Source organism: Bubalus bubalis, chromosome 14 (genome assembly GCF_019923935.1).
Source record: "Bubalus bubalis isolate 160015118507 breed Murrah chromosome 14, NDDB_SH_1, whole genome shotgun sequence".
In the NCBI taxonomy this organism is placed as follows: domain Eukaryota; kingdom Metazoa; phylum Chordata; class Mammalia; order Artiodactyla; family Bovidae; genus Bubalus; species Bubalus bubalis.
Window position 1 is genome coordinate 30,872,974 of NC_059170.1, and position 18,492 is coordinate 30,891,465.

The window sequence follows — 18,492 nt, forward strand, 5'->3', positions numbered from 1 at the left end:
CAGACTTCCTGTGAAACAGGAAGGGGGAGATGTGCCTTAAACAGAATCATCCCCGACATGGATGTTACAGGCAGAGTTGCCTGTTTCATGTAGGGACTGCTTTGAGACTGTGCATTCCCTGTCACCGGAGTTTTCAAGAGATACGTGTCAGGAAACAGGATTCTTACTATGGGAGAATGGCTGGGGGTTAGATGATTCTTATAAGGTTCTGTACCTTTACATGCGTTGTGAAATTTTCAGCAACTCTAAATCTCTCAATTAGAGGGAGAAAAAAGGCAAATGATCAATTAGTGTCTCTCTGTCTTTTTTTTAAGTCCATATTTGCACGTTCCATTCTAACTGGAGTCTGAGGTGCAAAGTGGGTGGCCAAGCAGGAAATTCATCCTGCGTGTAGCTGGGTGACTCCACCTGTGAATTGAAAATCATTTAGCTGAGATTGTAACAGCATGCAAATTACGGCCCGCCTGCAGGCTGGGGCTGCAGCTGCAGCCATGGTGCAATCCTCCAGCTGCTAACAGGGAGTCGACTCAGGGTGAGGACACAAGGCCCTGCTGCTGGGCAGTTAGAAGCTGCAGGGACCAGTGAGCAAGTGGCAGGCATGGGAGGAGGCAACCCGGCACCACCCTATCTATAGGGGAGTGTCATATCCATGACTTCAGGGTTTGAAGCCTCATGACAGTGCTGAGAGGTGTCTGGGTAGGCTGACGGGAAAACTGAGGCTCAGAGAAGGAAAATGACTCTGCAAACCACACAGTGGGCAAGCCCCAGAGCCCGGCTTTCAGTTGGGGTTTCTGAATCCAGCATGGGCATCTTTCTGCCACACCACCTTGGGGTCAAGAGTGATCAGATACAGATCCTTCTAAGGGGATGCCAAGGGGTCGTTGGGCAGGCACCACTGTCCACACTGTGGGTCCCATTGCAAAATCTATGACACTTGGGAGTGCTTTAAGGGCATTGAGAACACCGATAACATTAGCACTAAGGGGCTACGCTGAACGGTGCCAGAGGCTGTGCTGAGCACTTATGTTCATGCTCTCCTTTGACCCTCCCTGAGCTTCTAGCTTAGCTTTACCGATGTGAAAACCGGGACTCTGAGAGGAGGGCTATGTCAGAGCCAGAGTCTGGACCCAGATCTGTGTGATCTCAGAGTACAAGGGCAGAGCTGCCTACCTGTCATCTGACAGGTTTCCCTGCCAGGTCACTGAAAGAGATGCCAAGGGTCCAGTTCTTGGCTCTCAGGCCAACAACAACAGCAGTAATAAGCAACTCCCCCCTCCATTTCTTTATCCCTCTCTTGAGGGCATGCACAGCCCTTTACATCCACTCATTCCCTTGGATTCACACAGCTCTTGGGTTTCTGGCAGGACAGATTCAGCGTAGTGAGACCCTTGCCCAGAGTCTCAGCCAATCCCACGGCAGGAGCCAGGACCCACGCCACACACCCAGCTGCTGATCAGGGTCCAGCTCATTTTGCTGTTACCTCTCTATGCTCTGCTCTCTTGTGGATCATCTGCCAGAGCCAACAGTGGCCACATTCCATGGGGCCATGGATGCAGAGTGGCCAGGCCTGGGAATGGCTGACCTACCACCTCACTTAGGCAGCCAACCTCCAGGTTAAGCAGAAAGACTCTGGAGCCACTCATATAGGGGTGGGAATTTCTCCCTCCTATAAGACAGCAGGAGTAATGGTACCTATGCCATAGGACTGATCTGAAGACAAGAAAAGGTGGCACACGTAAAGTGTTTAGCCAATGCCTACCCAGGTTGGGTTCTACACTGATGGGAATTATTATTTCCAACTTTACATCCATTGATTGATCCACTTATTCAAAAATAGGTGTGCTCCTGCCATGTGACAAGCCCATGTTCGGTTCTGAGAAGACGTGAGTAATACATAGCCTGGGCCTTTCGAGAGTGAGTGATGGGGATAGACGTAACCAGATTGCCCCAGTGCAGGGAGACGCATATGGTAAGAGATGTCCTAAAAGGTACCAAGTGCTGTGGGAGCCCAGATGACAGAGAGATGACGTGGATTTCCTTTTTCCCACCTGCCTTATTCAGTCTCATCTTTCTCAGGGTCCAGCGTTCCCATCTTCTCCCTAAAGACCTAATTGTGTCATGGTGCGTCCTTCCCACTCCAAGTCTGGTGGAAGCCTTGAGAAGTTTCCTCTCTGTCACAAACCCTTGGAGCATTATGATTATTTTTTAAAACTCCCTTGTCTATCACAAGAAAGCTTGGAACTTGTATATAGCCACCATAGGATCTTTAAATATATATATATATATATATATATATATATACACACATATACCCTTAAAACAACAAACAAGCAAACAAAAAATGTAGAATGAGAGTCTCCCCCCTCTTAATTTTTTAAAACTGGTGTAAAAGCTGGGCTCAGAGAAGGTCCGTGACTTGCCCTCCAGTTTTACAGACAACGTGTGGCAGAACCAGAATGAAGTCGTGTCACAGTATAGCTTCACTGGCTGTCCTCACTGCCTCACTGAAAAGAATGATCCTCCCTCCCCCCACTCCCGGGAGACCCAGGTTCAATCTCAGGGTTGGAAAGATCCCCTGGAGAAGGGAATGGCAGCCCACTCCAGTATTCTTGCCTGGAGAATTCCATGGACAGAGGAGCCTAGCAGGCTACAGTTCAAGGGATGGCAAAGAGTTAGACACAACTGAATGACTAACACTGACCCCCTACCCCACATCTGGAATTAAACTGACATCTGATTCCAGATGACAACTGGATTTAATCCACATGATACACATCCATGCACTTTCCACTCACATCACTTCATTTGATTACTCCCCCACATCTTGAGTTGAGAAGAGTGGATGGGCCTCCCCTCAAGTCACAGACAAGGCTTCCAAGACTGCAAGGTCCAGTGATGGCCAGGACCCAGCCAGCATTGGAACCGAGTGCTTCTAACCACAAATCACACGCCATTTCTGGCCCACAGCAACCTGTACAGTGAACTGTGATGAGTATCTCATGCCCCTCGTGCAAGTGGAGACCACTGGCATGTGAGGATGGTGAGAAAGCATTAGGCAATTTTCTGCTCTAGGTTCTGCAGAGACTTTTCTTTGACCCCAGGGGACTTCTCAGCATCAGCTCTGGACAAGCTACTTCAAGAAAAGCATTACATCATTTCCTGAAACCTGTGATCCAGGAAGTAGTTCATCTTGAAAAAAATAATAAAATCAAACTCTGCATTTTTTTTCTTATCTCCCCTCTTCTTCCCAAACTGGTCTTGCACAAGCAAGTATGACCTTCCATTGGGTGATAAGTATGTCGTAAGTGAAACGTTTACAGGCACTACAGGAATGACCTGGTGCCTCGCCTACCTCATTAGAATTCTAATTGGGGTGTGTAGGAGAGGCTTCTATAAATGGTAAGGCGATCCCAGCAAGGCAGTCAGTCTCCCCACACCATCCGTGCCATTTCCAGACGAGCCAGAGAGGAGGCAGAGGAAAGCGAAACATGTCTGGTGAGTGCATGGCATCTTCTCTGCCAGTCCCCGCTGGACTCCCATGCTTCTCTTGGGCCTACTGAGAGGCCAGAGTGCCCAGCTCATGACAGCCGCCTTCGGGGCTCTGAAAGCTAGAGCCTGGTTTTTTTTTTAAGGTTCTCTTCAGAGGCAACTCTTTCTCCATGCCTGCCTAGTCCCTCTAGTGTGGTCTCAGGGTTAGAGCATGTTTGGGACGAAGTCCTGAGTATAGGGCAGGTTCTTCAGTGCAGCCAGAGGCATATCCCCTTAGCTAGACGGACAAGCTTTGCCCTTTCAAGCCAGTTGGCACCTGCTTCCCATGTTTCTCAATGTCATTTTACCAGCTGTAGGCAAAGAAAAGCACGTCTCAGAGCTACAAGGGAGGGAGGGATGACAGTGTGTAAGTCGATTTAACAGAAACCATCAGCGGTGCTGGAATGCTCCTAAGTAAACTACACATCCAGAAGCACTGGCAGGCTCTTTGAAAGTGACTTGATGAGTGAAACCACCAGGAGCAGAAGGAGCAGGTATGCTGAGGACAGTTCCTAAAAGCAGCACCAGGGAAGGGAGTGAAAAAGCACTGCTGGGGAGCACGGGTTCTCTGACTCTGTGGTCACTTTGAGGACTGGGCTTTGCTTAGACAGCACCCCTGCTCAGCAGTAGGCTAATTATTGCCTGTCGTGGGTGCTCAGCCTAGTCGGTTGGCAGAGACGCCAAACCCAAACAAGGCATGAGTCAAACCAGTAAAATATTGTGAATGGAGGTTAAGGCTGCAGGAAGGTCTGCCCAAGAAATCACTGAGCATGATGCAAAAGGGGAATGCTGCTTACTTCAGAGGTCACAAAGACCAGGATAGTGTGGCTGCAAAAATGGACTCTTCCCTTATCCCGGACGTCTTCCCATGAATATGCAACAGTGCTGGGTTGCTAAGAAGGGGAACCTTGGATTCTGTAGACTTTAGCAAGAGGGGATATGCCATCTCCCTCCCTACTTCCCTCCTGCCAGATGATGAGTTGGCCCTTACCTGGGTCCCACAGAAATTTGATAGCTGGGCCCAGACTAGGTTTTAGTAGCATCTTTTCTGCCACCAGTTCCAAGCTCATCCATGACTGTGGGTGAAATCTGTGACATGGAAAGCAATACTGAAACTGTTTTCTCAGTTGAACTCTGTTACCAACTGCTACTGCTGAGCCTCCAGCTCCCGATTCAAGATGAAGAGCTTGAAATGGAGGGACTTCCAGGTTCCTTCCTGTACTGACTGCTCTCTTGCATGAAAGGAAAGGGGGTAGAGGGCGATGGGCTTCAGCAGGGGCTCAGCCCTGGGGCGTGTGCACCCACAGCAGCCCACCCACTGAGAGCCCTGCAGGCATCCCCAGGGGCCCAGGGTGTCCATGTCTGTGACTCCTGGGGACACTGCACTCTTAAGACTCAACTTCTGGGTCCACCAGATGCCCAAAGGTCACAGAGAAATGTGGACAATGGTCAATTCAGAGAAAATCAATTTTTAAAAAAGAGAGACAAGGAAACACCTTCATTCCCTTGAAGCTGTCACACCTGTGGTTCCTGGCCTGTCCCAGTCATGCAGCCAGGCAGGGCTCAGTAATGAATTCCTGAGTTCCTGAATGAATGAGTTTGCTTACTGGACACTCAGGGAAGGAGCCACGATGCGCAGCAGGAGCATAGAGATCGAGAGGGCAGTCTCTTCCCATGGTGGGTTCGCAGTGGACTGTCATTAGGTTGCGTTATACATCCAAGCACTTGCCAGGGGCCAAGAGGAGGAAGGGATTAACCCTGGTGGCGGTTTAGGGTAGGGGACACCCTAGGCCCCAGGTAGCACCAGGTAGCACTGGTGTGGATGATGAGCTGGACTTGGTCAGAAGTAGTTTTGTGGGGTGAGGAGTGTTCTGAGAGGAGGGAAAAGGAAAAGAAACATGGGTGGTCGGGTGTGTGTGACCCAGGGGACTAGCAGGGCTGCAGCGTGCTGGTGCGAAAGGGCTGTTTCTGGCTCCCAGGTTAAGGTTCTTGTTGGAATCTGTGGGGTGTGATTATTCTGCCTCCCAGTGGAGACGGCAGCCTGGGCTGGGTGGATGACATGGTGGAGGAAGGCCTGGCAGCCTTCTACCCACAGTGGTTGGCACCCTCTGCCTTCCACGCACCAAGGCCAGAGCCCCACATTGGACTGACATGCAGACTGTGGACACGGATGCTGGGCCCAGTGTGAAGGGGTTCCCCATCCTCAAGCCCACATAGAGGCCCTGAGGCAGAGTCCTTAAAGGTCAAATATGGATGCAGACCTCTGCCTGCAGGAGCCCAGCACTTCTGTGTCGGGGACAGGCGCCCTGTCGCACTAGGCCAGTGAGTGTCTCCACCATCAGCTTAGCTAGGCAGAGTGCTGACTTCAGGACTCACCCTCTCTGGCTTCAGGCCCCAACCTACAGAGGACCTATACCATTCTGGGCTGTGGGTCTGCACGTTTCCTGGGAGCTCAGAGGCCGGCAGCTCCTTCTCCATTTCCAGGCCCCCACGCCTGTGTCCCTGCTGCTCTGCTCACCTCAAATAACTTCCCAGCTCAGCCTCCACCCCGCTGGGCTGTGCTCCACATATGGGGCAATCATTCTGGTCCCCAGGGCCCGCATGCCAGCCTGGGTGTGAGATGAAGAGAGGAAATGCTTTCCCCATTGCATGGAAGTAGAGGGAACGAGGCCTCTCATCTTGGTAGGAGCCGAAAGGGGCTCAGAAGGATCTGCAGTCCTCCATCTCAGCCTGTTTTCCTCCTTTGTAAATAGGAGATAGTGATTGCCCCCCTGCCTCCCGCTCAGAGTGGCCACATGGCTTGGGGGAGAGAATTCGTGGAAAGTAGCTTTGATTGAGTAGTGTAAATAGACACTGTGAAGGCTTAAGGTAGTGATTCTCAACTCCAGCTCTGGTTCCATATTAGAATCACCAGTAGAATTTAAGCAACCAGTGCTGTCCCAGTGGTGGGGCTTAGGCTAATATGAACTCTCCAGGTGCTCCTTGTGCACAGCGAGGGTTTAAGAAATTCGAAACTCTCTCTGGAAGTGAAGGGGACCCAGGAGTCCTGCCTTCCTCTCTCATGCGAACCGTGTAATGTCGAGGCAAGGAGGAGGCTGTGGGTGTTCCCCTCTCCCTGGCAGCTTCCTGGACTCATGCCTGTTGCCACCACCACCACCTCAGCTAGATGCAGGGTGCAGCCTGGAGTGGCACATGGTCAGGCTGCACTGGCTTCAACGTGAACTTGGGCCGGTCTCTGCCCGAGCGTGTAATGTTTGGCAAGTGATGACATTTGACTGGACTTTCAAATCCCTCATCTGTGAAATGGGAATGACAACATCAGAGGGGTTTGTAACTGTGAAGGGACATATGCAAGTAAAACACTCAGCACCTTGTCTGCCTATCTGAGGTCCTCCATGGCAGCCCAGAAAAAGCTCAAACCCTTCTCCCTCCTGTGCCACTGGTGCCACTATGTGTGGGATCCTAAGACCTCTATACCACTGACAGGAGCCCAGGTGCCAATGATGGATGCATGTGGGGTCCCAACCAACACCCTACAAGGAAGGATATTTGGTTTCACTGTTCCCTTCTACAGAGAGGCTGAGACCTTGCTCAAGGCTGCTCGAACCACCAGTTCAGGGCTCACTCAGTTTTGTCCTGGCATCCTTGCCAGCCCCTTGCTCAGTGCCCCCCAGGGAACCCCTATTTCCCCACCACCTGAGCACCAAGAGATTGTACCACCCATGCTGCACAGGATTGAAAATGTCTGAATGCAGAGGAAAGATGAAGGGAAGCAGCACAGGCTAGAAAGAGAAAGAAGAGACTGGTGAGGGCTGGGGTGAGGGAGGACCTGGCCAGGAGCTGGAGACACCCTGATGCCCAGAGGAGGGGGGTGTGTTGCAAGTAACAGCCTCCCAGTGACCAGGATCTAAGACCCGGTTTGTGGGCCAAGCTCTGACTTTCAACTACCGGTGACCTCAGTAGACCTTCCAGGACCTCAGTTGTTTTACCTGTCACTGGGAATATTGCATCATATCGCTGCTTTTCAAGCTGCCAGTTTTCACCATTAGCAAGCTGTAAAATCAGTTTAGTGGATTGTGACCAGCAAATTATTTTAGAAATGAAGTAGAAAATATCACTGTGCATTGTGCATAGTGAGGGTTCATACTGTTTTGGGAAACTTCACATCAATTATAAACCCATGTGTGTAAGCAATGTACAAAATGTCCTTTTTAATACAGTCTCTAAGAAAAAACTTAAAGACATTTGGCTAGATGATTTTTAATATATCTGTCCTGTGAGTCACATTTCAGTCTAGAATCTGTTCTGTGCTTCTCTTTTTATCCCTGCCAAAAGTGGGCCACAGAATAAGAGGGGAGGGCATTACACTACCAGTTAGATGCAGCTAGGTTTGGCTGTAAATGACAGCGAATCCCAAATAACAGTGACTTAGAGAAATGAACAAGACAGACGTTTACTGGATGTAGGCAGTTCTGGTGGGTGGGGCAGCTGCATAATGCTAAGGGGCCTGGGCTCTTGTAGGCCCCCACTCTGTCATCCCAAAGGCATGTGTGGTCTAGACCGAGTCCACATCACACCCAGACCTGGGATAGCAGGTGGAAGAAGATGGAAATAAGCAGGCTAAGGGCCTTTGCCAACTATTTTGAAAAAAGAGGTTTCCTCAGAATTGAAAACAGGTATTCAAACAAATGCTTGCAAAGGAACATTCAGAGCAGCACTATTTAGAAGAGTCAAAAGGTATAAACAACCCAAATATCCATCAACTGATGAATGGATGAACAATACACAGTGTATCAACATAGTGGAATATTATTCAGCCATAAAGAAGGAATGAACTGCTGATACACGCTACCACATGGATGAACCTTAAAAACATAATGCTAAGTGAAAAACCAGACTCAGAGACTATATGACTCCATTGATACGAAATGACCAGAGCAGACAAATCTATGGGAACAGAAATCAGATTAGCGGTTGCCGGGGGCTAGAGTTGGGGAGGTGGGAAGTGATTGCTAGTGGGTGGGGGATTTATCTTGAGGATGAAGAAAAAGTTCTGAAACTAGAAAGTGTTGATGGTTGCACAACATTGTGAATGTACTAAATGCCACCCAATTGTATGCTTTAAGTGGTTAAAATGGTGAATTTCACCTCACTTTTTACGAAAGAGGTTTCCTAGGAATTAAGAATTAATACATTTAACTTGCACCTATAAGTCATTGGCCAGAACTCATTGACATGACCCCCAGCTGCAGGGAAGCCTGGCCATTAACATGAAGGATTTTATTACTAAGAAAGGAGGAGTGAGTGTATACTGGGATAGACATTTAGCGGTCACTACCACATCAGTGGTGCTGGTGGCACTGATATTCTCAGGATGAAGAAAGTGGGGAAACTGCCCCTGACCTGCTGGTGGAGTTAAGCAGCGAGTCAAAGAGGTGGCATGGGATTGTGAGACAGGCCCTGGATGAGAGTCCAGAGACATCCCACTGTGGGCAAATCACTTCCTAAGCCTCCATGTCCCCACAGCCAGAATAATAGTCGGGGGAGATGCTCGATCTCCAAAACATTACTCTCTTTGATGTTTCTGAGAGTTTCTGTTGATGAGTCAATTGTAGGGGGGAAGCCACTCTCCTTTCTTCCCTGCCCTTCATCCAAGCAGGCACAAAGAACAGCTCTGAAGCTCATAAACATCCATGAAGTTGTAAACTCGGGAAGAAACTTGGATGGTTGTGCACCTCCCCCATTCCCTGCCCTGTTGTTCACCCACCAAGGCATGTCCGACTCTTTGTGACCCCATGGACTGCAGCAGGTCAAGCCTCTCTGTCCCTCCCCATCTCCCAGAGTTTGCCCAGGTTCACATCCATTGAATTGGTGATGCCATCCAACCAACTCATCCTCTGTCGACCTCTTAACCTCTGCCTTCAATCTTTCCCAGCATCAAGGTCTTTTCAATGAGTCGGCTCTTTGCATCAGGTGGCCAAAGAATTGGAGCTTCAACTTCTGCATCAGTCCTTGCAATGAGTATTCAGGGTTGATTTCTCTAAAATTGATTCTCTGAAACCAGGATTGACTGGTTTCATCTCCTTGATGTCCAAGGGACTCTTGAGAGTCTTCTCCAGCACCACAGTTTGAAAGCATCATTTCTTCGGCACTCAGCCTTCTTCATAGTCCAACTCTCACGTCTGTACCTGACTACTGGAGAGATCATAGCCTTGACTATACGGACCTTTGTCAGCAAAGTGGTGTCTTTGATTTTTCATGCACTGTCTATATTTGTCATAGCTTTCCTGCCGAGAAGCAACCATCTTTTAATTTCATGGCTGCAGTCACCATCCGCAGTGATTTTAGAGCCCAAGAAAAGGAAATCTGTCACTACTTCCACCTTTTCCCCTTCTATTTGCCATGAAGTGATGGGACCAGATGCCATGATCTTATTAGCTTTTTTTTTTAATAGTGAGTCTTAAGCCAGCTTTTTCACTCTCCTCTTTCACCCTCATTAGTGGCTCTTTAGTTCCTCTTCACTTTCTGCCATTAAGGTGATATCATCAGCATATCTGAGGTTATCCTCCTGCTCTTTCCTTTCTAGAACAAACTCAGGCTGAGATTAGTGCTACATGAAGGGGTGGCAGGTGGGAAAACAAAGGCCCCTGCATAATCCACAAACAGGATCATCAGATCCCTGATTTGGACTGGCAAGCTGATCCTAGGGTTCAGAAGTGGGGTGACAACTGAAGGCAGCCAGCTGAAGAAGGGTTTCAGGAACCACCTGGGAGCTTTGCGAGCATGCTCTCAACCTGCCCATCCCACTTGGAGGTTCAGGGATGCTCCCGTTCTCTCACGTCTCATGTAGAATGCCTTTGGGACGCATTGGCCTTCCAGTGACTCATTCTCTCCTCTGTATCAGGATACAAATGCCAGAAGGGAGGACAATGTGTAGTGAGGTTCTTCACCACCTGGGTGTATTTTGGACTGAAGGAACTGCCAGGGTTCCCCTCTCAGGTGGAGAACAGAAGACCATGGCAAAAGGGAGGGTAAGACCTGTCAGTCACTAAGTACATGACCTCAGATAAGACATTCATCTCCTTTGGTTAAGGAGTTTGAGATTGACATATGCACTCTGCTATATTTAAATTGGATAACCAGCAAGGTTACTGTATAGCCTTGGGAGCTCTGCTCAGTGTTATGTGGCAGCCTGGATGGGAGGGGAGTTTGGGGGAGAACAGATACATGTAAATGTATGGTAGAGTCCCTTTGCTGTCCACCTGAAACTCACAACATTGTTAATTGGCTATACTCCAATATAAAATTTAAAAAAATTTTTTAAGATATTTATCTCTCTGAGTGTTAGTTTTCAGTTTCTTTTTTTCTTCCATTGAAGTATAGTTGATTTACAATGTTGTGTTAGTTTCAGATGTACAACAAAATGATTCAGTTATACATAAATACATATTCCTTTTCATATTCTTTTCCATTATAGGTTATCACAAGATATTGATAGAGTTCCCTGTGCTCTACCCAGGGACCTTGTTGTTTATCTCTTTCATATATATCAGTGTGTATTTGCTGATCCTAAGCTCCTAGTTTATCCCCCCAGTCCAGTTTCTAGTTTCTATGAAGATTTCATCAATAGTTGTATGTAAGTTGCTCTGTGTTCTGTTAAGAGCAGTTGACACACAGGAGACTAATGACACATGTGAGTCCTGTTTTTCCTCACCCTGCAGCTCAGAGAAGCCTTGCACATTCCACAAGCACTCCAGGGAGAAGCAAGACTCTTTCATTCAGTGCTCACAGTGGCAGAGGCAGAGATGATCTTCTCTGTCAGCCGAGGACCCAACCTAGTGTGTGCAAAATGCCCTTTATCTCCTTTCAGTGTCTCTGCAGTCAAGGCACCCTGGAACCCAGCCTTTTCTTCATCATTTTCCCTACAGACAAGCCACTGGGTTCTGGGATGAAAGAGACACACCTCTCTCTTTTTTTTTTTTTAATAATTAGAATTGTTTTATTTTTCAGGACTTAGGCAAATCTATGTGAACTGGCCGTGTGTACTTCTGTGTGTTGATTCCCCCTTTTTCTTGCAAATCTCTTTTTAAAAATTGAAGTGTAGCTGATTTACATTATATTAATTTCATATCTATAACATGGGGTTTCAATTTTTATAGATTACATTCTATTTAAAGTTGCTATAAAATATTTGCTATATTTCCTGTGCTGTACAATCTATCCTTATATTCATTTTATACTTAATAGTTTGTAACTCTTATCCCCTACTTCTATCTTGCCCTCTCTTCCCACTGGTAACCACTAGTTTGTTCTCTGTATCTATAAGTCTGTTCTGTTTTGTTGTATTCATTCATTTGTTTCATGTTTTTGGATTTCACATATAAGTGATATCATGTAGTATTTCGCTTCCCAGATAGTGCAGTGATAAAAAGTCTGCCTGCCAATGCAGGAGATGCAAGAGAAGTGGGTTTGATCCCTGGGTTGGGAAGATTCCCTGGAGTAGGAAATGGCAACATGCTCCAGTATTCTTGCCTGGAAAATTCCATGGACAGAGGAGCCTGGCGGGCTATAGTCCATGGGGGTCACAAAGAGTCGGACACCACTGAGTGACTGAGCACATGCGCACGCACGCACACACACACACACACACACACACTCACACACACACAGTATTTGTCTTCCACTGTCTGATTTATTTCATAAGACCCTCCAGGTCCATTCATGTTATTGCAAATGGCAAAATTTCATTCTTTTTATGGTTGAGTAGTATTTTATTGTGCATATATACCATATCTTCTTTATTTATCTGTTAATGGACACTTTGATTGCTTCCATAGCTTGCTATTGTAAATAATGCTGCTATGAACATTGTATCTTTTTGAATTGGCATTTTTTTATTCTTTGGATAGATATCCAGGAATGGAATTGCTGGGTCATATGATAGTCCTATTTTTAGTTTTTTAAGGACCCTCAATACCGTTTTCCATAGTGGCTGTACCAATTTACATTCCCTCCAACAGTATTCAAGGATTCCCTTTTCTCGTCAACATTTGTTATTTGTGGAGACACCTCTGCTCTTGACACAGCGCTAGCAAACAGTGCTTAAGCCTTGGCAGAAACCAGCTACAGATGGGAATCCCTGCTGCCCCCCCCCCCCAATCCTTAACCTGTGCTATCAGAGGGCTGTCTGGGGACATACTTTCTGTTCTCAACCCATGGTTGAGAATAGTGAGCTTCTCCTGGGGAGAAGACACACATCCTTTTGGATTTGGGAGTGGGGAGGAATCTCTGGGGATACTTGTGTGACCTCAGACCACTGTACCTAAGAGCTCTTCTTTTTTCTAAAGCGAGACAGTGAGTAAATCTCTACCAAATCCCATGCACAGAAGATAGTAAGTGCGGTTGGTAAGAGGCAGGGGTTTAGAAGGTGGGGACTTTGCCCTAGAGGGTCCTAACTTTCAGCAAGCCAGGTCTCTGTAGGTCATATAGAGCTTGATGCTTGCCAGAGACCACCCAAGATCTGAGCTCTCACCGTTCAACATTTATGTGCAGGAATGTTCATCTCCCTCTGTCCCACATTTCCCTCTGTGCCTTTCTCTTCAATTAGTAGATACTTGTTGGCTGCATGAATATTTTCATTTCCCTGAGTTTAAGAAAAAAGCTTTTTAATTTATTCTTTCAATAGTTTTTTGCTCAATGCATAAATAAATGAGTGGACGTGTGAATGAATGACTCTTTAGTACACTGAGCACGTGGCACGATCACCTTCTAAGCCTGCTTCAGCAGCAACCTTGGTTCATCACCCCAGATTCTGCATCCCACTTGAGTTGATGATGAGCCTGTGCCCGCCCCTGGAGCTGCTTGGAGGATCCCCAGCCCCAGGCCTGCCCTGGAGCCATGCCCTCTGTCTCCCCTTTCTCTTCCAGGCAAGACCTCTGCTCCAGCCAAAAATACACCTGCTCTTCTGGGCCTTCGGTCTCTCTGCCTATTGTCTGAAATGCACTTGACAAAATTCTCTCTTCCTTCAAGGCCTGGCATTTTCAATGAATTTTTTTTCTGATTCCTAAAACTGAAAGTGATTCTTGCCTGCATCTCCTAGACATCTTTTTGGGTTGGGAGAGGAGATTGGATTTCTCTCATCATTCATTCTGACATGTTGTCTTATGCACTGCTAAAGCTCTTTGAGGGTTAAAACTAATTTTCATACATTTTCACACCCCAACATGTGCCTTACATAGTGTCCTACAAATAACAGGTAATCTCTCTATGTTTATTAATGAATACCCTTTGGAAGGAAAGTTATGACCAACCTAGATAGCATATTCAAAAGCAGAGACATTACTTTGCCAACAAAGGTTCGTCTAGTCAAGGCTATGGTTTTTCCTGTGGTCATGTATGGATGTGAGAGTTGGACTGTGAAGAAGGCTGAGCACCAAAGAATTGATGCTTTTGCACTGTGGTGTTGGAGAAGACTCTTGAGAGTCCCTTGGACTGCAAGGAGATCCAACCAGTCCATTCTGAAGGAGATCAGCCCTGGGATTTCTTTGGAGGGAATGATGCTAAAGCTGAAACTCCAGTACTTTGGCCACCTCATGCAAAGAGTTGACTCATTGGAAAAGACTCTGATGCTGGGAGGGATTGGGGGCAGGAGAAAGGGACGACAGAGGATGAGATGGCTGGATGGCATCACTGACTTGATGGGTGTGAGTCTGAGTGAACTCCGGGAGTTGGTGATGGACAGGGAGGCCTGGCGTGCTGCGATTCATGGGGTTGCAAAGAGTCAGAAACGACTGAGCGGCTGATCTGATCTGATCTGACCCCATATACACCTTTCCTTATAGACTAAATTTGGAGCCCTAGTCATGAAGGTCATTGCATGACGTAAGTTTTATGTTTGTTTGTTCATTTAGCCCTTCATTTGTTTATCTGATTGTCCTAATCTAGTCAAGCAATGTGACTGGCATTAGAATATAAAGATAAAGAAGGCACATTCTAATGAACAGAGGCAGACATATATAAATAAGAGTTGTGACGTCACACTCCCATCATAGCTGTGACCACATCGTAAAGATAGAGACCAGTTTCATTTGCAGAAGATTGGATGTTGTAAAGTCTCAAACATAACTCAAAGGAATCAAATATCTCAAAAGTTTTAGAAAGGTTGAACTCCTCATATCCCATGGAACCTCTCATAACCCTTCTCAGCTTAGCTCCCTTACCTACACAATCATCTGAGAAGTTGGAGGTAGATTTTGAGGTGTTTGTCCTCAGGGTCTTATCCAGGGATCTCATGGCCTGAGACCACTCTTGCCAGTGAGCCTTTGAAAGGCCCTCCAGGCCAGTGGTTTCCCAATCTCTGGGCCTCGAAATGCTTCCCAGAATCACACGGTCCTTCTCAGCAACAGGGGCACAGGCCAACGCCAAGGTGTTGCACATATAAAGTATAGATGACACAGTAATCATTTGCTGGGTGTTGGCGTGATAGAAGGCACTTGGCGTCTGGGAAGACACAAAGGGAAAAGCAAGGAAGCCAAAGCAGGGCGGTAGATTCAAGAGAAGAGGCCTCCTACCAGTCCTATGTGCACCACTGTCTACAATGGAAGGAGGACAGCGTGGACAGAATGGCTTACTCAGTTTCCTCACTGGTTGGGGGAAGCTACTTCCTTGAGGGCTGAGTGACAGTCAGCCAGGTGGAAGGGGAGGCAAGGTAGTGTGTGCAAAGCGTCAGCCACCTGAAAAGGCAGGTGGGAGTAGGTTGTGAAGTGCTTGCCATCTTGCGTTTTAATATGATTTTTCCAAGAAGATTCTTCCCCAGCTAGCCCTGTCCAAAAGCTGTCTCTTCGGTAACTTACACCTTTTCCCATATGCCACCATCCCTTTTCTCCCAGTATCTCAAGTCCTCTTTTCTGTCTCATGGCTTTAGGACTCCAGAGTGTCAACTGGCAGATAGCCTCCAACCGGCAGGCACATCACACAGACAGGTTCTACGGCCAGGATCTCCTGGTACGGAGAGGCCAACTCTTCCAAGTGTCACTGACCTTATCCCAAGGTCTCAGCTCTGGAGGACGTGTGACATTTACAGCTTCCACAGGTACCTGCTCACTGCTCCCTGCCCCCCTCCCACATACACACCTTGAGGAAACCTTGGGGGTGTGCATCCAAGGGGCGGTGGTGGTGGTGGTGGCCTCAGGCTCTAACCCAGATCTACCATTGACTTAGCAGAGTCAAGTTTCACCTATCTCTGAGGGTCACAGCCTTAACCTCAAGAGGGATTTGGACCATGTGATCTCCAGTTGCTTCCAGTGCCATAACATGCTGCTGCTTTGTATAACATCTCCCAAAGAATCTCTGCAGTTATACTGGGATCTGGTTTCTCCACAGTCAGCCAACACTACTTGGTTTCCATTTTCCTATGTCTTTCCAGGGCCTTACCCCTCAGAGTCGGCCAACACAAAGGCTGTGTTTCCACTCTCCAATGGGACAAGTAGCAGCGGCTGGGGTGCACAACTTGTGTCCAGCAGGAACAATGTTCTGAACATCTCCATCCTTAGTCCTGCAAATGCGCCCATTGGAAGGTACACGCTAAACATGCAGATCTCCTCCCAGGGCAGTGACTCCACGCTGAAACTTGGGACATTCATACTGCTGTTTAACCCCTGGTTGCAAGGTAGGCATCCAAACACCCACACTCCCAGCCATCAGCTAAGGGATGTCCATGGAAAAGAGATGGAGGGAATGATTTTCATGGGCTCAGGTTTGATCAGGGGAAGTTTGTGGAATAGGGGACGAGCACAGGAGCTAGAAGTCAGAAGCCAGGGGTTTTGGCCCAGCTTTGCCTCTGAACCCACTATGTGAGCCTGGCAGTCTCTCTACCCTTCTGAGCCTCAAATTCCTCACCATTAGATGGACAGCTTGCTATTTCTGGGGCTATTGCAAGGATCTCATGAGTTTTTGAAAACTCTATAGTATGGTGTAATGACTACAGCATCATTCTGCAGCATGGAGAGAGCTTGTGCCCAAAGAAGCAAGTTTTTCATTCCCAGAGATCTCATTTTCAGATTCTTAGGTCATCCCAGCTTCTCTTTCAAGTTTATAGTTCTCATGATATGACGTGGAAGCATTTTAGCCCAAGGCTTCATTCCTCAGTGGAGTTGGGGGAAGGGTTGAAGGTGTGGCTTGCTCCAGCCACCATGTGGCTACTCAGGACTGAGACAAGGACGAGTCTCTATAGTTCTCTGTAAGATTCTATCCCCTACTATCTGTTTTTTTCGTGTCAAACAGCTGATGGTGTCTTTATGAGTAACCATGCTGAGAGAGAGGAATATGTTCAGGAAGATTCTGGCATCATCTTTGTGGGAAGCACAAATCGAATTAGCATGATTGGCTGGAACTACGGACAGGTAAAAGGGTCATAGAGGCTGGCAGTAATGTCCCTATTCTACCCAAAGAAGCTCCGTGCAGACCCTACAGATAGGTGGCAGTTCCCAAATCTGTCCATTTGCCTGCTTCTTATTTGTTCATCCATTCAGAAGACATTTATTGATGACCTACTATGTGCCAGGGGCCGAGGTACACCTATGGATACAGGAGATGGATAAGACATATTTCATGTCTTTGAAGAGGTCACACTTTCATGGGCAAAACAGACACATAACTAAATTGATGCAACACCGTGTTATTGGTACCATGATGCATGAATGAAGATAAGGCCCAGTAGAGACTTGCACAACAGTATAGTTTCTTTTATTCATTCCGCATCATAATGTGATGAAATTTCCTAGGTGTGAGCATTCCACCTTCCAAGGGTCCTATAGGACTATGACATCTGAGTCCACAGAATTCCCGAGTTTGCTCAGCTAGCCACATCCAGGGATTCCCTCCATATTTTTTTCTTTCCGGCAGACAAATGAAGTATTTCAATGAAGCACCTTGGGTGGAGTGCCTTGGATGTCCAGCAGAGGGTGGACAGGTGCACATTCTGCCATGTCTAGACCCCTTTCTGGAGTCAACCAGGGCACATCTGCCATGTATTCTATCTTCAGTATAATGCCATATATTTTATATGTTGAGTTTTATATGTTGTGTTCTGTGTTAAATTTCATAGAAAAGAGAAAGGGGTGGGGTGGGTGCACTGAGGGGTGGAAGGGAGGATATTTTTGATGGGGTGATCTGGGAGAGCCTTGCTCAGAAAGGAATTTAGGATAAGAAATTAATGGAGGCAAGGTATCTGGATAGATATCTTGGGGAAAAGCATTTGAGGAAGAAGGAACAGCATATATGAAGACTCTAAGGCAAGAAAGAGCTTGACCTTCTCCATTTTGTGAAAATGGCTTCAAATTCAAATTTTAGTGAGACACTTTATAATCAGTTCCCCAAAGTCTAAGTGATATGCTAGAGATCAATGTCAGAACTAGATGGAAACTTTGAGATGTGCTCAGCCTAATCTCTTGTTATACAGCTGGTGAAGTTGAGGCCCAGACAGGTCAAGTGACTGCTCTCGAATTCGTAACAGTGAGGGAGTCTCATTAAACTTGAGGGGCCTCAGCACAGGGCCTTGTGTACAGCAAGAGGTCTGGATGAGTTCTCAGGGTTAAAGGCCAGGTGGGTGGTTGTTCCTCAGCGTCTCAGTTCTGGGGGCCATGGAGCGGGGGACGAGATATGGGCAGTGCCCGTGGCTCTTACCAGCATAGCCTCCATGCCCTCAATTAGCCGATACTACTTGCAATTTCTTTCATAGTAACATATGGCCCCATTTTGAACAGTTTGAAGAAGGCATTCTGAACATTTGCCTCTCAGTCCTGGATAACAGTCTGAATTTTCGCCGTGACCCTGCTACGGATGTGGCCCGCAGAAACGATCCCAAATATGTTGGCCGGGTTCTCAGTGCAATGGTGAGTGATGAGAAAACCATAATAACTAAGTGTTCCCCTATATCAAACTCAGCTCTGGGTTAGGCACAACCAC

At 47.3% G+C, this 18,492-nt stretch overlaps 1 protein-coding gene across 1 annotated transcript in view; it reads left to right on the forward strand.

Moving 5' to 3' along the window:
- Nucleotides 1-3,389: 3,389 nt before the first annotated feature.
- The window catches only part of TGM3 (transglutaminase 3), a 42,781-nt gene continuing 27,678 nt past the window's right edge, over nt 3,390-18,492 (forward strand). The window contains exons 1-5 of the mRNA XM_025263938.2: nt 3,390-3,495; nt 15,452-15,619; nt 15,953-16,195; nt 16,810-16,928; nt 18,291-18,419. Of these exons, the coding sequence (XP_025119723.2) occupies nt 3,489-3,495; nt 15,452-15,619; nt 15,953-16,195; nt 16,810-16,928; nt 18,291-18,419 (666 nt within the window). The 5' untranslated portion in view covers nt 3,390-3,488. The remainder of the gene's footprint in view (nt 3,496-15,451; nt 15,620-15,952; nt 16,196-16,809; nt 16,929-18,290; nt 18,420-18,492) is intronic.